Source organism: Neolamprologus multifasciatus, chromosome 7, assembly GCF_963576455.1.
Source record: "Neolamprologus multifasciatus chromosome 7, fNeoMul1.2, whole genome shotgun sequence".
NCBI lineage: Eukaryota > Metazoa > Chordata > Actinopteri > Cichliformes > Cichlidae > Neolamprologus > Neolamprologus multifasciatus.
Genome location: NC_140445.1, coordinates 66,213,762 through 66,228,406, shown reverse-complemented (window position 1 = coordinate 66,228,406; position 14,645 = coordinate 66,213,762). Strand labels below are relative to the sequence as shown.

General features: G+C 42.7%; 2 protein-coding genes across 6 annotated transcripts in view; both read right to left on the bottom strand.

Moving 5' to 3' along the window:
• Positions 1-2,923, bottom strand: part of elmo3 (engulfment and cell motility 3) — a 29,358-nt gene extending 26,435 nt beyond the window's left edge. For all 3 annotated transcript variants that reach the window (XM_085165982.1, XM_085165983.1, XM_085165985.1), the window contains exon 1: positions 2,706-2,923. The gene's annotated coding sequence lies outside the window, so the exon portion shown is untranslated. The remainder of the gene's footprint in view (positions 1-2,705) is intronic.
• A 946-nt stretch (positions 2,924-3,869) lies between these two features.
• e2f4 (E2F transcription factor 4) lies at positions 3,870-14,122 on the bottom strand. Of its 3 annotated transcripts, none has more exons than XM_085166002.1 (11): positions 13,691-14,122; positions 11,928-12,037; positions 11,102-11,273; positions 7,191-7,224; positions 7,040-7,104; positions 6,769-6,957; positions 6,582-6,660; positions 6,272-6,418; positions 6,150-6,185; positions 5,904-5,948; positions 3,870-5,616 (listed from the first exon to the last, which is right to left on the bottom strand). In XM_085166002.1, exons 1-11 carry the CDS (start codon positions 13,853-13,855, stop codon positions 5,501-5,503), a joined length of 1,158 nt encoding a protein of 385 aa, XP_085022128.1. In that variant the 5' UTR covers positions 13,856-14,122; the 3' UTR covers positions 3,870-5,500. The 3 variants fall into 3 exon arrangements, with proteins under 3 accessions (XP_085022128.1, XP_085022127.1, XP_085022129.1); XM_085166001.1 differs by having other exon boundaries at positions 7,191-7,235; positions 11,113-11,273; positions 13,691-14,121; XM_085166003.1 differs by having other exon boundaries at positions 6,790-6,957; positions 7,191-7,235; positions 11,113-11,273; positions 13,691-14,117.
• Positions 14,123-14,645: the final 523 nt, after the last annotated feature.

Sequence of the window (14,645 nt, the reverse complement as noted above, 5' to 3'; positions counted from 1 at the left end):
AAAGTGTAAAAGTGAAACTTGGCACAAAGTTTCCTTTTTCCCAGTGAGCACAATCATCAGGTCGACACTGACTGGCGTCGTAAGTTACAATAAGACACCACTAATAGCAGGATAACGATGTTGTGATGATAAATACAGAGAGGATGGTGGCGCTCACAGTAAACACGCGACCTGCTTGGCGTTATTTACGTCATCAAATATAACAAATCAGCCAGTTTCTGCTCAAGCGTCTCCACTTAAAGAGACAAAGAGCAGAAGTTCTCTGGGAGGAAATGCATGGTTGATGCCAGAGGTCAGCGATAATGGCCCGACTGCGTCCAGCTGACAGAAAGGCAACAGCAACTCAAATAACCACGTCACAATCAAGGTAAGCAGAAGAGAGTTTGTGAACGCACAACACACCTTGAAGCAGATGACCACAGCACGTGGCGCTCCTGTCAGCTGAGAACAGGCTCACCAAAGCTCGACGACAGCAGATTGGAAAAGTGCTGCACGGTCTGATGAGCCTCGATGTCGGGGATATTTTCTCAGCACACTTTGGGGCTCTCGGTAGCATCGTCTAAACGCCACAGCGAGTACTGTAGCAGACCACACCCAGCTATTTATGACCACAGAGTCCTCTGATGATTGCTCGCAGCAGGACATTGTGTCAAATCATTGCAAGCTGCTTTCTTGAACATGACAGTGAGTTCAGGGCAGCCAAAGAACCCTCACAGTCACCAGATCTCATCCAAGCACAGCGTCGTGGGGACGTGGTCGAAGGTGACACATCATGGATCTGCAGCTACTTCGTCAACATGGACCAAAACCTCAGGATGTTTCCAGCTCCTCCGTGAATCTTTGCAGGCATCATCTGACAGTGTGACTCTGTACAAGAATAATCTGTAGACCAGAGCATTCAGAGCTCACAGCTTTGCAACACTGCTGTCGCATCTATACGCAAACTATACGATCTATCAGAAAGAAGGAAGTGAGGTTGTAGACGAATGTGGCCTGGCGACAGGAATAGAACATCTCAGTTCATCTCAATCAGAAGCTTGAATATTGATCTAATCTGAGCAGACTCGCTCACCGTGGCCTGTCCAGGACGGAGATCAGCCTGCATTCCTGTCATCCAAGAAGAATCAACTTAAGCTAATCCTTTAAAAACACTTTGTAGGAAATGCTTAAAGTGTCTGAATTGATTTTATACAGCTTTACATTTAACGCATTAATGGTCAGGAACACGACACGATGGCAGAAATACAAATTAGAATAAATTAAAACCTCTCATTAATAGAAGTTAACATTTCTTTAGGGGAACGAACGTCCGCAGACAAGGAAAGATGAACTAAAAGATGTTTTTTGCATTTTTAACTAAACCCAACTTGCTTGTATCGAAAGTTAAAAAGCTGCTGATCAGCAAAACTGTGGAAGCTGCTTCATTTACTCAGGAAAAGAGGGAAGCTTTCATGTGAGGCTCCAGCAGAGGTTAACCACCAGTGCGTGCTTGCCTCAGTCTGTACCTGTCTGTGCCTGTCTGTGATGCCCCCCAGAATTAACCGAGTGGAAGCTGAAACCACACCCACTGTCTGGCTTAAAACAGAAGAGAAGTTGAGGTTTAACTTTAGTACTCTAAATGTAATGATCCCAGTTAACAAAAATCCTTTAATAAGCTGAACAACTGGTCAAATAAGAGATTAGCCAATCTTTAAAAGACACAAAAAAGCCTCAGCGGTGTAACACATGTGGATAATAGCTGCTTCCATCTGACAGCCAAAGACAAGACATGGTTCATTTTACAGGCCAGCAGTTACTCAAATTTATGTGTAAATCAAAGAAGAAGGAGAAGAAGAAAAGTCAGCCTTGCTGCGGTTAATCAGATACAATTTTCTGCTTTTCTGAACGGAAGTTGTTAGAAATGTAACAACAAACAGGTCGTTATAATATGGGAAGTTCCAGCTGCTACAATAGACGAGAGAGAGCACATCTCTGTGCGCACTCGCTCACTGTGCGGCTGGAATAGGTGGGCTCCCTCTGTGCGCAGTTTGAAGTGTGCGGAGTTTGAACTGCGCAGACCATTAAAAACATAAATGCATTTAAAGGAGATGATGTCAGACAGATTAGAGCCACATTCAGCTGTCACCGTCTATATTCAGTGAGCGGTTTGCTTCGTTAGGCTTAAAACCACAAGCAGGCTCAGAGCTTTTGTTAGCCTGCAGATCCTGTGTGTGTGTGTGTGTGTGTGTGTGTGTGTGTGTGTGTGTGTGTCTGAGACCCCCTGGACTGGCAGACCCCCCTACCCACTGGAAGTGTGTATGTAGGGAGGGAAGAGCTCAGCTGCCTGAAATTCCTGACCTGACAGAGCCGCACATACACTCAGTAAATCCCAAATGCTACAGGTTTCCAAGAAAAGGGATTTATATGGTAGAGAAAACTGGAAGCTGCCTTTTTAAAATAAAAATAAAAAACAGAAACACTTATATTCGAGTTTTTCTTATAATAATTAAGAATAAGACAATTGTGCTTTACATATAGCACATGTCAGTTAAGTAAAGTCATGTGTTGCTGCATTAAGTTAGCAGCTAAACAATGTTTTAGTTAAAAGTAGTTAAAAAAATAAGTTAAAAGTGCACCTAATCTGATATGAGCGCAGCCACAGCGAGTTGGAAACAGTCAACAAGAAAAGAAATGTGAGCACAGCTTTCTTTTTCCCTGAATCCTACCTGGTATGAGAAGACGAGTCAAGAGCTACTATCCTGCAGGAACCGCCGCAGTCGGACCGAGAAACATTTGCAGCTCCTTTTTTACTCTTCAGGAGGAACCGAGTCGGTCCGCGGAGGTGTGTTCCCTAGAAAAACATCCGACCGCTGACTAAATCTGTACCAGCGTCTCTGCAAAAAGTTTTAACTATGATAAGTTGACCTAAAAGTTCCGGGTCGGCTGGAGACTCTTGGTCGAGCGTTTTTTCTGAGTTTTTTTTTTTTTTTTTGGAGTCAATCATCTCTGATTAACAGACCAGTTTCCGATTTGGATTTTCACAATAAAACCCCTCCCGCGTTTCACATTAATTAAACGTTTAAATTGAAAATAAAACTAGAGATAAGGAAGAGAAAAATTAAAATGGGAACAATAACCAACGCCATATATTATTTTATATTTTACTACTTTATTGTTCATGCAGGAAACCTTTGACCGTCACGTTTTTTTCTTTCGAGCGATACAGTTCTTTTACTTTGAAACTAAAACGACATACATACCGGATGTGTCGTTGCTCTTTATGGTGACTTCTATCATATTTTCTTTCACATTTCTTCACTAACACATAAAATTGAATTCAAAGTTCCGGTGGCGTACAGCTGGTTACAGCCGCCCCCTGCTGTCGCCTCATAGTCCAGCAGAAAGACTTCTGTTTGTATCAGGATAATGTCAGAAAAAAGGAAGCAGAAAGACCTCTTCCTGTCCTGCTAAAGTGCTATCAAGATATTGCTGATCATGTTCCCCTTATATGCGAAATATTTTTCCCACAGATTTTCTGCCTTTGTTTACAGATGACAGTAAAACTGACACGAAATGCGAGGAGGAAGATAGCCGGGAGAGCCAACAGGAAGCTCATAAAATGGGATGTAATGTTTATCAAACGGCTACCATGACTCAGTTTCTCTACTTTCATCACAATGTGCAGAAGCTTTAAAGGCCATATGGGAGATATATAATAGAAGGATACTCTATACAGATGGTCCTCTATGTGTTGACCAGTAGAGTTTAAGGTCTAATCCCAGAATCCCATTACTTTTATCCTTCAACAGTTCCTCATAATCAGGTTACAGTTGGAATGAAATCAAGTGTGAACTGTAAGAAACGAGCAGTAAGTAACAAGCCACTCAAAATAATATTTAAGTGTTTATTGTGTTCCATTTGATGCAACTACAGCTTAGCAATTGTGATCCTGTTAAAAACTGACTGCATACTCGAGTCTTACACGGATACAATTTGTTCAGCGACTACTGCTGAACCCCGGCAGCTCACGACACTGTCCAAAACACAAACACTGGATATCGACTGAGGAGAGGATGAGTAGCAACCAGTCTGTCCACAGTGACGTCAAAAGTGCAACGACGGGAAAGGACGCTTTGCTGAAGCAGGTTTTGTCGATAAATTTCTTGAGTAGCTCCGAATTGGTGGCGAGAATCCTGTAATAATATATCTAGCTGGTATAAAAAATAAATGCTATTCTATACAAGCAGTAGAGGGGGATATACACAGTACATACTGTACAAACATACACGTCTTCCAGGGTAAAACAGGATGTTACACAATGAAATGATTTTACAGAAAGCACTTGTGTGTCCTTTGCGCAGAGAATAAACTCAGGTGTGATTTAGAGTGATGGGCAGATTTTCTGCTTACAACAAAAACCATTAAAACTACAGAAAAAGGATCTGTGCCACATATACACTTAAAAAAAAAAGGATAATTCAAGAAATACACATTTCACTGCAGCAATAAAAAGTACATCAAAAATGCCTTTTACATACAAACGATGGCATTCATATACATACATTATGAGTGAAAGTGAAGTCGTTTTGGAAGCAGAGGGGAGTTTGTCCTCTGACAAACACGAGTTGATGACTAAAGTGAGCCTGAATTTCTTAAAAAAGGAGAAAATTGCAAGTTTCGAAGCTCTAGTACCAGCTTGAAGTCAGTTATACGGTGAAGTTTAGAGAAGATTTTTGATTTTAGCAAGCACCAAGTTCAACATTTTAATTAAATGATGTTTTTTGGTCCATGATTCCTCGTATCACAAATTTAAATAGGCTTAGTTTTGCATTAAGATCATGAAACTGGTACAAAAACCACTCGAACCCTGAAAGATTTGGAAACGTCCCATTATTCTAAAGAAAGCAGCTCGTATAAGATTACGTGGTGTGATTAACTGACTTGGTTTACCTGCAAATGATTTCTCTGAAGTTTTAATGCGCTGGTAATACAAAATATATATTCTCTATGTACATGAGGACAGTGCATTTTAACCAGCTCTGTTTGGACTCAGTGAAGTCATGCATGACTTTTAACCTGATAGTAAAAGGGTTTCTCTTAAATCCCGGAGACTTCTGACTTAAGAGATCGGTCTATACAAAAACACACTCGCAGACACACAAGCACACTCGCATCAAGTGTGCCCACGCACGCTTGCTCACAAGCACGCGGGAAGCCGATACACAAACGTAACCCCTTATGATACATAAAAATCCCCCAAAAATATAATTACGACTCTTTTTTCCTGGAAAATCGGTAAGTAAAACGTTTTGTTCGCCTGTGTTTCTTCAGGAGGCGGCACACGGAGCTGCAGCTCATCGTGTCAGTGCAGAGGTGCCTTAAATGCTCCTCAGATGGGGATGGCTTTCCTGCACCTCCTCACGCCTCCACCGTCACGGAGAGGGAGGGGCAAAACTCGGATAAAATGAGGGTAGATTATATTTGGGCCAACTGTTTCCTGCTCTGACGACAACCTCGGAGGTCAGAGGTTGAGAATGGGGACGTCAAACAGGTCACACAGACCTTCTGTCTCGTCCAGGTTGTATATGTAGTCGTGGTCACTGGGTGGAGGCGACAGGCGGAGGAGAGGAGAGAACACTGGGGGTGAAAGAGAAATACATGAGACCTGTTATAGAGAACTAAGATCAGGCACCTTACAGCGTGGTGTGATTTCCTTCTTCTCCAACAGAGTCGACATTTAATTCCAAACAGAACGCAGATATTTGGAGAGTCATGTCAACAGTCGAGGGATAAACGATGCTTTCATCCAAATGAGCTCAAACACGTTCTGGCTACGATTTTCCTGCACAAACGCTCCACTTTGGAATCTTTCTGGGAACACCTGAAAAATACAAATATTCCAGCTCGTCTGTGAGCAAACATACCTTCTGATGACATCAAGTCCTCTAGCAGGTCACCACTCATGATCTCTGTCAGAGGAACAATAACATCAAGAGACATTTTTAAAGCACCGAGTCTGCAGGAGAATGAAGACAAGCATCAGCAGAAACTTTCCTAAGGAAACATCAACTTCTGCAAGAAGCCAGAACGTCACGATCTGGGAAATATTTCCAATGCACGCTTTCAATGTGCAGCAACGAATAATGTAGCTAAGCTGAGGAGACGTTTACCTTTTGTTGGGTCAAACATTTCAGAGAAGTCGAGCACTGCAGAGAAAAGACAAAACAGTGTTGCAGTCGACTGTAACCAAACCTTTATTGCACCAAAATGGCAGAACGGGGTCAACACTCACACTCAGATGGACCTGACTTCATTGGTTCGAATCCTGCAGAGGCAGAAGACGCCGCGGGGCCGTCCAGAGAGGCGGACGACTGCAGCTGCTGAGTAACTGCAGCGGGCGTTTCGGTTGTTGGGCTGAGCGCTGCGGTGGCCGTCACCTCTGAAATAAAGGCAAGAATCACACAACAAAAACATAGTTTGACATAATGTTGGACAAAATGTAGGAAACAGTGTGGCTGTTGAGAGAAAACGTTATAGGCGCTATTTGTTACAACCAATTTTCCCCGTGTGGGACAATTAAAAGATTACTCTACTCTCCTTACCCGTTGCTGTCTGGATGGCCGACGGAGCCGATGTGATAGGAGCTGTTTTTGTGGGAGGAGCAACAGCTGTTTTGGGGACCTGAAGAGGAAACAAACAAGGTGGTCCAGTACTCGAGTATAAGATCACTGTTCTTATTATTGGCACTTCAGACTCACTAAACAAAGAGAAAGTGATATCTGTGTGGACCTGTGTGCTGGCAGTGGGCACCTGGGAGGTAGGTGTTGGAGCTGGGAGGTTCTGCAGGACGTCATCTGGAGGAGGAACGGGCAAAACAACGGGCGAGGCACTGGAGGGGTCTTTATTGACCAATAAAACTTCAATGGGACCAGATGTACTTTTAAGACGGATCTGGTATTTTCGCTGCCCGTTGAGAACCTGCACACACAGTCGGAGACATGAGCGAAACAACAACCGCACCCGGGAGCGCAGAGGAAAATCCACTACAGACGTCACTTACAGATTCTGGTATGGGCACCTCTAGCTGCGTGCCTATTGGAGCACGGATGGCGAGGAGAGTGTCACCTGTGGAGGGAGGGCAGGGAGTGAGAAAAGCTGCTTTTGAGTGAAAGAGCGAAATGCCTGCAAATCCAAGCGTGTGAAACTCTTACCTTTAAATGCTCCACAGAGATCTTCGTGTTTTACGTAGGCCATAGTATGAATGTGTTAAGTGCAGCAGCGACACAAACTCAAGTGTTGTCAACACAAACACTAACAATGACTGAGAGACATTTAACGAGTATTTGAAAGAGTTCAAGTTTAAGCTTGAAAGAAAAAAACGTACATCTGTAACTAAACTGCATATTTATTAGACACCCTCAGAAGGACCTTGTGACATCATTAGGAGACATTAAAAGTCTCCTTCTTGGACCACGGAAGAAATGCTTCACCTGTAATTCATACTCTCTGAAGACCTTTGAACACTAATATACAGGGTCATGGTCGTCTTTCATTATGCTGCAGCGACTGTAGTCCAACCTACCAGTCAAAGGTTTGGACACGCCTGCTCATTTCATGGTTTTTCTTTATTTTTACTACTTCCTACATCCTCCAATTTCCTCAAACTCAACAGTAATAAAACTGAAGTTTTACTTGTTGGTACACCATCTATCTTAACCAAATCCCACAGTTTTTCCATTAACATTGAACGTTCTCCCACCCTCCCTCCCCTCAGGGTAAGAGTTTGGGTGTCATACTTGATAATACTCTCTCATTCCAGTCTCACATTAATTACATAACCCGGTCTGCTTACTTCCACTTACGTAATATTAACCGACTCCGCCCCTTCTTTACTCCCCATGCTGCTGCCGTCCTTGTCCATAGTCTTATTACATCCCGTATTGATTACTGTAATTCCCTCCTATTTGGTCTCCCTAAAAAGTCCCTTCATAAACTCCAACTTCTTCAAAACTCTGCAGCTCGGATCATAACCCTACTCCGTTAAGAGCTCATATCACCCCAGTTCTCCAGCAGCTTCACTGGTTGCCCATAGAAACCAGGATAAACTTTAAAATCTTACTTCTCCCGTTCAAATGTGTCCATAAATCTGCTCCTTCATATTTGTGTGACCTGCTCCATATCACCACTGTTTCCCATCCTCACACCTCATCACTGTGGGGAGCAGAGCTTTCAGTCGCTCTGCTCCTCGGAGTCTCTTCCTCCTGCACTAAGAAATATTGACTTCCTCTCCGTATTTAAGTCACAGCTCAAAACACATCTGTTTAAACTGGTTCATTCGCTTTAATGCTGATTTTATCTGTTGTCACGCTCTGTTTTGTAATTTTAACTTATTTGATGTATTTTATGATTGTTGCTTTTATTAATTGTGTTTTTTGTAAGGTGACCTTGGGTTTCTGAAAGGCGCCCTCAAATAAAATGTATTATTATTATTATTATTTTATATAAATACTGAAGACATCAAATATATGAAGCAAGATTTATGGAATCATGTAGCAAAGAAAAAGCTGATAAATAACTAAATGTGTCGTATATTTTAGATTCCTGGAAGTAGCCGCCCTTTGCTTTGTTGACAGCGCTGCAAACACTCGGCCTTCTCTCAACGAGCTTCACGTCACCTGAGATGGTTTCACTCCACAGGTGTGGCCTGTCAGGGATCATTTGTGGAATTTGTTGCCTTCTTAATGGGGTTGGGACCATCAGGTGTGTTGTGCACAGCTGACAGCCCTGTTAGGATTCATATTATGACAAGAGCCAATCAGTAAAGAGAAACGACAGCCCATCATTACTTTAAGAACTGAAGGTCAGTCAGTCCAGGAAACACTAAAACTCTGGATGTCTCCCCCAAAACCATCAAGCACTACGATCAAACTGGCTGACATGAGGACGCCCGAGGAAAGGAAGACCAGGAGTCCCATCTGCTGCTGAGGACACATTCATCCAAGTCACCAGCCTCAGAAACCGTTAACAGCAGCTCAGATCAGAGCCCAGATAGATGCCACACAGAGCTCCAGTAGCAGACACATCTCTACATGTTCAGAGCAGACTGTGTGAATCAGGCTTTATGGTCAAACAGCTGCTGAGAAACCAGGACTAAGGAAAAGCAACAAGAAGAGATTTGTTTGGGCAAAGAAACACAAGGAGTGGACATTAGACCATCTGTGTTTGGTCTGATGAGTCCAAATTTGAGATCTTTGGTTCCACCTGCCGTGTTTTTGTGCAAAGGTGAAGCATGGAGGAGGTGTGATGGTGTGGGGGGGCTTTGCTGGTGACACTGTTGGGGATTTATTCAAAACTGAAGGCACGCTGAACCAGCATGGCTACCACAGCATCCTGCAGCAACATCCCATCATTTATTTTTAACAGAGCAATGACCCCAAACACACCTGCAGGCTGTGTCTGGGCTGTTTGACTAAGAAGGAGAGAGATGCAGTGATGTGTCAGATGGCCTGGCCTCCACAGTCACCTAAACCCAGTGGAGATGGTTTGGGATGAGCTGGAGCGCAGAGTGAAGGCAAAGGGCCAACAAGTGCTCAGCATCTCTGTGGACTCCTTCAGGAGACGACCTCATGAAGCTCATGGAGAGAAAGCCAAGAGAAAGCGAAGCAGGAATCAAAGCAGAGGGGATGTTAGGAAGGATCTAAAATATAAAACTTGTTCTGAGTTAGTTCACACTTTTTCCTTTAGTACTTAATTCCAATGTGTTCATTCATAGTTTTGATGCTTTCAGTCAGAATCTACAATGTAAATAAAGAAAAACCAAACTTCTGACTGGCAGTGTATGCCAACACCCACAGCTGGATCAAGTCAGATCTTTGGCATTGCTCAGAGTAACATTTATGAACCTGCAGCATTATAAAGAACAACAAAATAAACGATCACAGCTATGCAGATGACACACAAATATATATCACAATGTCAGCAGGAGACCGAGGCCCTGTACAGGCTCTTGGTAAATGCATTGAGGAAATTAATGACTGGTTGTGCCACAATTTTCTCCAGCTAAACAAAAACAAACTGAGGTAATAGTCTTTGGCGCCAAAGAAAAACGATTACAGGTCACCAGAGAACTTCAATCTATACACCTAAAAACCACAAACCAGGAGAGAAATGTGGGTGTAGTGATGGATGCAGACCTAAACTTAGAAAAACACATTAAGACTATAACAAAATCAGCTTACTATCACCTCAAGAATATTTCAAGGATAAAAGATCTGATGTCTCAACAGGACCTGGAAAAACTAGTCCATGCATCCATCTTTAGTAGGCTTGATTACTGTAACAGCATCTTTACAGGTCTACCTAAAAAAATCAGTCAGACAACTGCAGCTCATTCAGAGCTCTGCTGCTCGAGTCCTCACTAAGACCAAACAAGTGGACCACATCAGTCCAGCTCTGAGGTCTTTACACTGGCTGCCTGTCCGTCAGAGGATAGACTTTAAAGTTCTGATGCTGGTCTATAAAGCTCTGAATGGTTTAGGACCAAAATACATCAGTGACCTCCTGACCCAGTCTGAACCTTCCAGATCCCTCAGGTCATCTGGATCCGGTCTTTTATCAGCTCCCAGAGTCAGAACCAGGCACGGAGAAGCTGCATTCAGCTTTTATGCTCCTTATATCTGGAACAAACTCCCAGAAAGCCTCAGATCAGCTGAAACACTCAGTTTATTTAAATCCAGGTTGAAGACTCACCTGTTCTCAGCTGCATTTGAATAAAGCACCAAATCTGCACTTAAGCTTAAATTTCAAAACCTACATTTTAACTTTTGATTTTATCTACTGTTTTTTAATCAATTTTAAATCCTGCTTTTTATTGTTTTTGTTTTCAATGTCTCTGTGAAGCACTTTGAATCACCTTGCTGTTGAATTGTGCTATATAAATAAACCTGCCTTGCAGTACCCACTAGTTCTCTCACACAGGTGTGCACTGGATCTGACACTGCTCTAATGAAATACTAGAACACAAAATGAATGTACAATCTAACAAGCAGCTTCAAGAGCAATAAAGCCATCGTGTTAAAGCAACCCTGACCACAGGACAGACTAAAACCCACAGACTGTGCAGTGAAGGATATGGGCTGTTGTTGGAGTCATCTGTCACGTTCTTGATGCTTTGCTGGACCCAGACTCTCTGCTGGTCCAGCTCGTGTTCCCGAAGGGCCAGGTCATCGAGCTCCGCCTTCAGATCAATCAGCTTATCGGCTATCTCTCTGGTGTTGCACCCTGGACCAACACCCCTAAAACACAACGGTAATAGCATGTTTATGTACAGAGAGGAGATAAAGACGCCTTCATGCACACACAAAACTCTTGGCCTGAACTCTCAGATTCACATTAATTTGCCCGAACCTGAAAGATTTGAAAATTTCAGAAAGTTTACTTATGCGTAATTAAAGCTTTGATTTTCTTTTCTGTCCTGAGTAAAATGAAATGTTGATGTATATTATCAGCTTACATATGTGGGGCTATCCTAGAAGTTGCAGCTACGGTAGACGGGGTCTTTCTATTATTCAGCCGGTGGCATTTATAGTGCATATGGTCTGTGGTCAGTCCTACAGCCCTCATGAGTTATGCAAACTGAAAGTGTGAATGTGCACTTTTCAGTTCATTAGTCATTTCTGTCCTGTTACCACTAAGCTAAAGCCACGAGAGCGTCTTCCATGAAGCGCAAACATGCAAAGAACAACACCAACAGGCACCACAGTCCTCAGGTTCTCACCTACTTCCCCGCCTCTCTGCATGTGTAGCACATGCCTCGTGTGCAGAGTGGAAGGTTTGGGAGTGATGCAAGTTCTTGCAAAACATGGTTTCAAATAGCTTATACCATCATTACCTAAGCATCATCATCCTTCTGTCAATCACTTAAAGAACAAAATGAAATGTGGACTTACTTCCATTGAATACTATTTTTGGACTTCTTCTCTATCAGTCCAATACCTTCCAGCACGTTAGTGATGTCATAGATACGCCGTTTCTGACGCACAGCCAAGGTGTCTGCCGCCTGAAAGACAAGAAAAATTCATTTAAAATACAGACGACAGTATTTATGTAGCTAACGCAAAGACAGGGACTGTGGTATCTAGGCCAACAGGTGCCCTGCAACAAAAAACTGTTAAAGTCACACCAAAAATGGTGGCATAATTTTAACTTCCTTCCTTTAGAGCCCAAATCATCTGATGTGCAACATGCTAACATTAACCATATGGCAAGTGCTGATACTGTAAGCCCACGCGTTATCATCAAGGCCTGTGGCTAAAGTGGACTCATGGAAGTTCCTTAAAGACAGCTCTATTTGAAAATTCACATAACATAAATTCATATACATTCCCAACATAAAATGCTTCACCCTGCAGCACGCAAATGGCCTTTCAATTATTTTATTTATTTATTTTCAGCCTAAAAATCAGGGGAGAAAATTGTTTTTTGGCACCAAACTAATTTCTGTCAGTTTTTCGTAATGGCTCCATCTCTCAATAACAGGATCCCTGGAAAAATGCAATAAAGTCCTTTGTTGTGTGAAAGTTACAGAGTATAACAACAGAATGAATCAGTAAATTTGTTTTTATTATCATAGCATTTTTGCACTACCTCCAAGCACTTTGCTCTCCATTGTTTTATATATAGACTGTATACATCTCTTCTGTTTGCCATTTATTCCTGATGTCTTTACTAATATATACATAATTTTGTTGTAAATGTACAATGACAATAAAAGGGCTATTTTATTCCATTCTAATAAACTGGTGAACATTAAAGTTGAGGAGACAGGGAGGGAAAAGGGGGTTGGCACTTTATCAGCATTGCACAGTGCAGCTACGAGTGTCAAAAGCTATGAAGCCAATCTATCTGCTAAGACCCAGCAGCCACTGTGATACAGTTCAAGTAATGCTTGGCTGGTCAGGCTGCCTTCTGGTTCACTGGTTTGTTGAAGAAAACATGAATGGCAGTTTGGTGAAAGGCTTCTATTTATAACACAAGCTGAGAAGTTCGGTAAAGTCTGGTTTTCACTTTAAAACACGTTTTAAACTTTAGGACTTTGAAGCCAAATAGTATAAATAGCACAATATTAGACTTTTCAGACTGTAGTTCTATTTATAAGTATAGAAGAGCACAATTATCAAGTACCCAGTTACTTCAAGTTCATCTAAAAGCAGCTCATTATGTCATATCAGAAGCGCTTATAACAAGGATGGTGACTGAATGCACTGTCCTTTAGGACACATGCTCTCCGAGTAGCTGCGGGGAAACTAACACAGTGAATGCATGTCGTTAAGTGACAAAGATGTTATCAATCAGAGAAAATTTGTTCATGTGTGAAGATGCAGCAGGGTCGAGTCAAAAGAAAGCGACAAAAGCTGACCCAGTTTTTAAACTTTGAATCTGCAGGGGGCAGAGTCTGAAAAGTTGACCGGTGTTCTCAAAGTTCACTTGTTGTCTTTGCTCAGTTCTCTAGCTAAAAACTTGAGATCAACATTTAAGTTGCGTTTGAAAGTAACCCGGGTGTATTGAAACTGCAGTGCCACGAAAGAAAACCGTTCGAATTAGCCTGTCATAGCTAGGCTAGGCTAACAAGCTAGCGAAAGTGTAACGACAGCGGGCAGGCTCCAAATGACATGTGCTAGCTAACAACAAAGACCCCGGGTTGCATGCTCACAGCTTTTAGGTCCAGCACCCCGTCCTTCGCCTCCTGTAGTAAAGTCACAAACTTGGTCGTGAGCAGCCCCAGGCTCTTTTCGTGCCTGCTCGGGGTCTGCGGCTGCAGCGAGTCTCCCACAGCTACCAGGTCGCCTCTGTTACTGGCCGACTCCAGCTCCATCATCACTCGGGACCAGCTCCGTACTTCCCCCTGCCTCCCCGACCAAATCCAGCCAGCGAGCCCAGGAAAGCACGCCCAGTCAGATAAGCAGAAGGCCGGGATAGCGCGACGGCGTTCAAATGTGCTGGTGTAACCCGCGTTTCTCCAATTTATTGTCCCAAATCAAGTCGAACAGGCTGAACACGGTAATTCAATGAGCGAACAGTCGGCGGAGAGCCGTTGGCCACGCGAGGTATGACGGGACGGTTCAATCATTCAAGGGAGTGTCTGCGAAAACTCCATCGTCAAAGAGCGTGGAATAAAGCGACAGCGCCAAGACTTGTAAAGTCATTACATTGTTTCTAGTGCGCCGTTCTATTGTTCGCAATTAAAGGTTAATTTGCAAATTCTTTTCGCTGTTATTTTCGTTTACAGCTACAACACTGAGTTTTTCCGGATTAATGTAGTAGTGCTATTTTCAGACGCACCCTTACTGACTCAAACTTGAAGAAAACACACGCACGCGTCAAAGCACGTACACGCCTACGCTAGCTTGCGTGCGCACGGGATAGTAGAGTATAGAGTATTTAGAATTAAGAAGTCCTTTAAAACTACACACACACAAATATCTTCATATATGTTATATAAATAAATAGTATAAGTTGCGCCACAGACTGCACACAGCGCTCACTGGATTCATTCGACATATTTTTAGTCTGCATATTAAATGTACAATCTTGTGTTTTTTATATATTAAACGCGCTTGTACACGTATCAGTGATTCATATTCTAGTATTTATCATTTGACTCTTCA

Excerpts from the sequence above, each read along its gene's own strand:
- e2f4 (XM_085166002.1), bottom strand. The coding sequence starts at position 13,855 with ATGATGGAGCTGGAGTCGGCCAGTAACAGAGGCGACCTGGTAGCTGTG. Across the intron at positions 12,038-13,690 it reads GGGTGCTGGACCTAAAAGCT|GCGGCAGACACCTTGGCTGT; the intron begins GTGAGCATGCAA and ends CTTGTCTTTCAG. Across the intron at positions 6,419-6,581 it reads GGCCATCCAGACAGCAACGG|AGGTGACGGCCACCGCAGCG; the intron begins GTAAGGAGAGTA and ends CCTTTATTTCAG.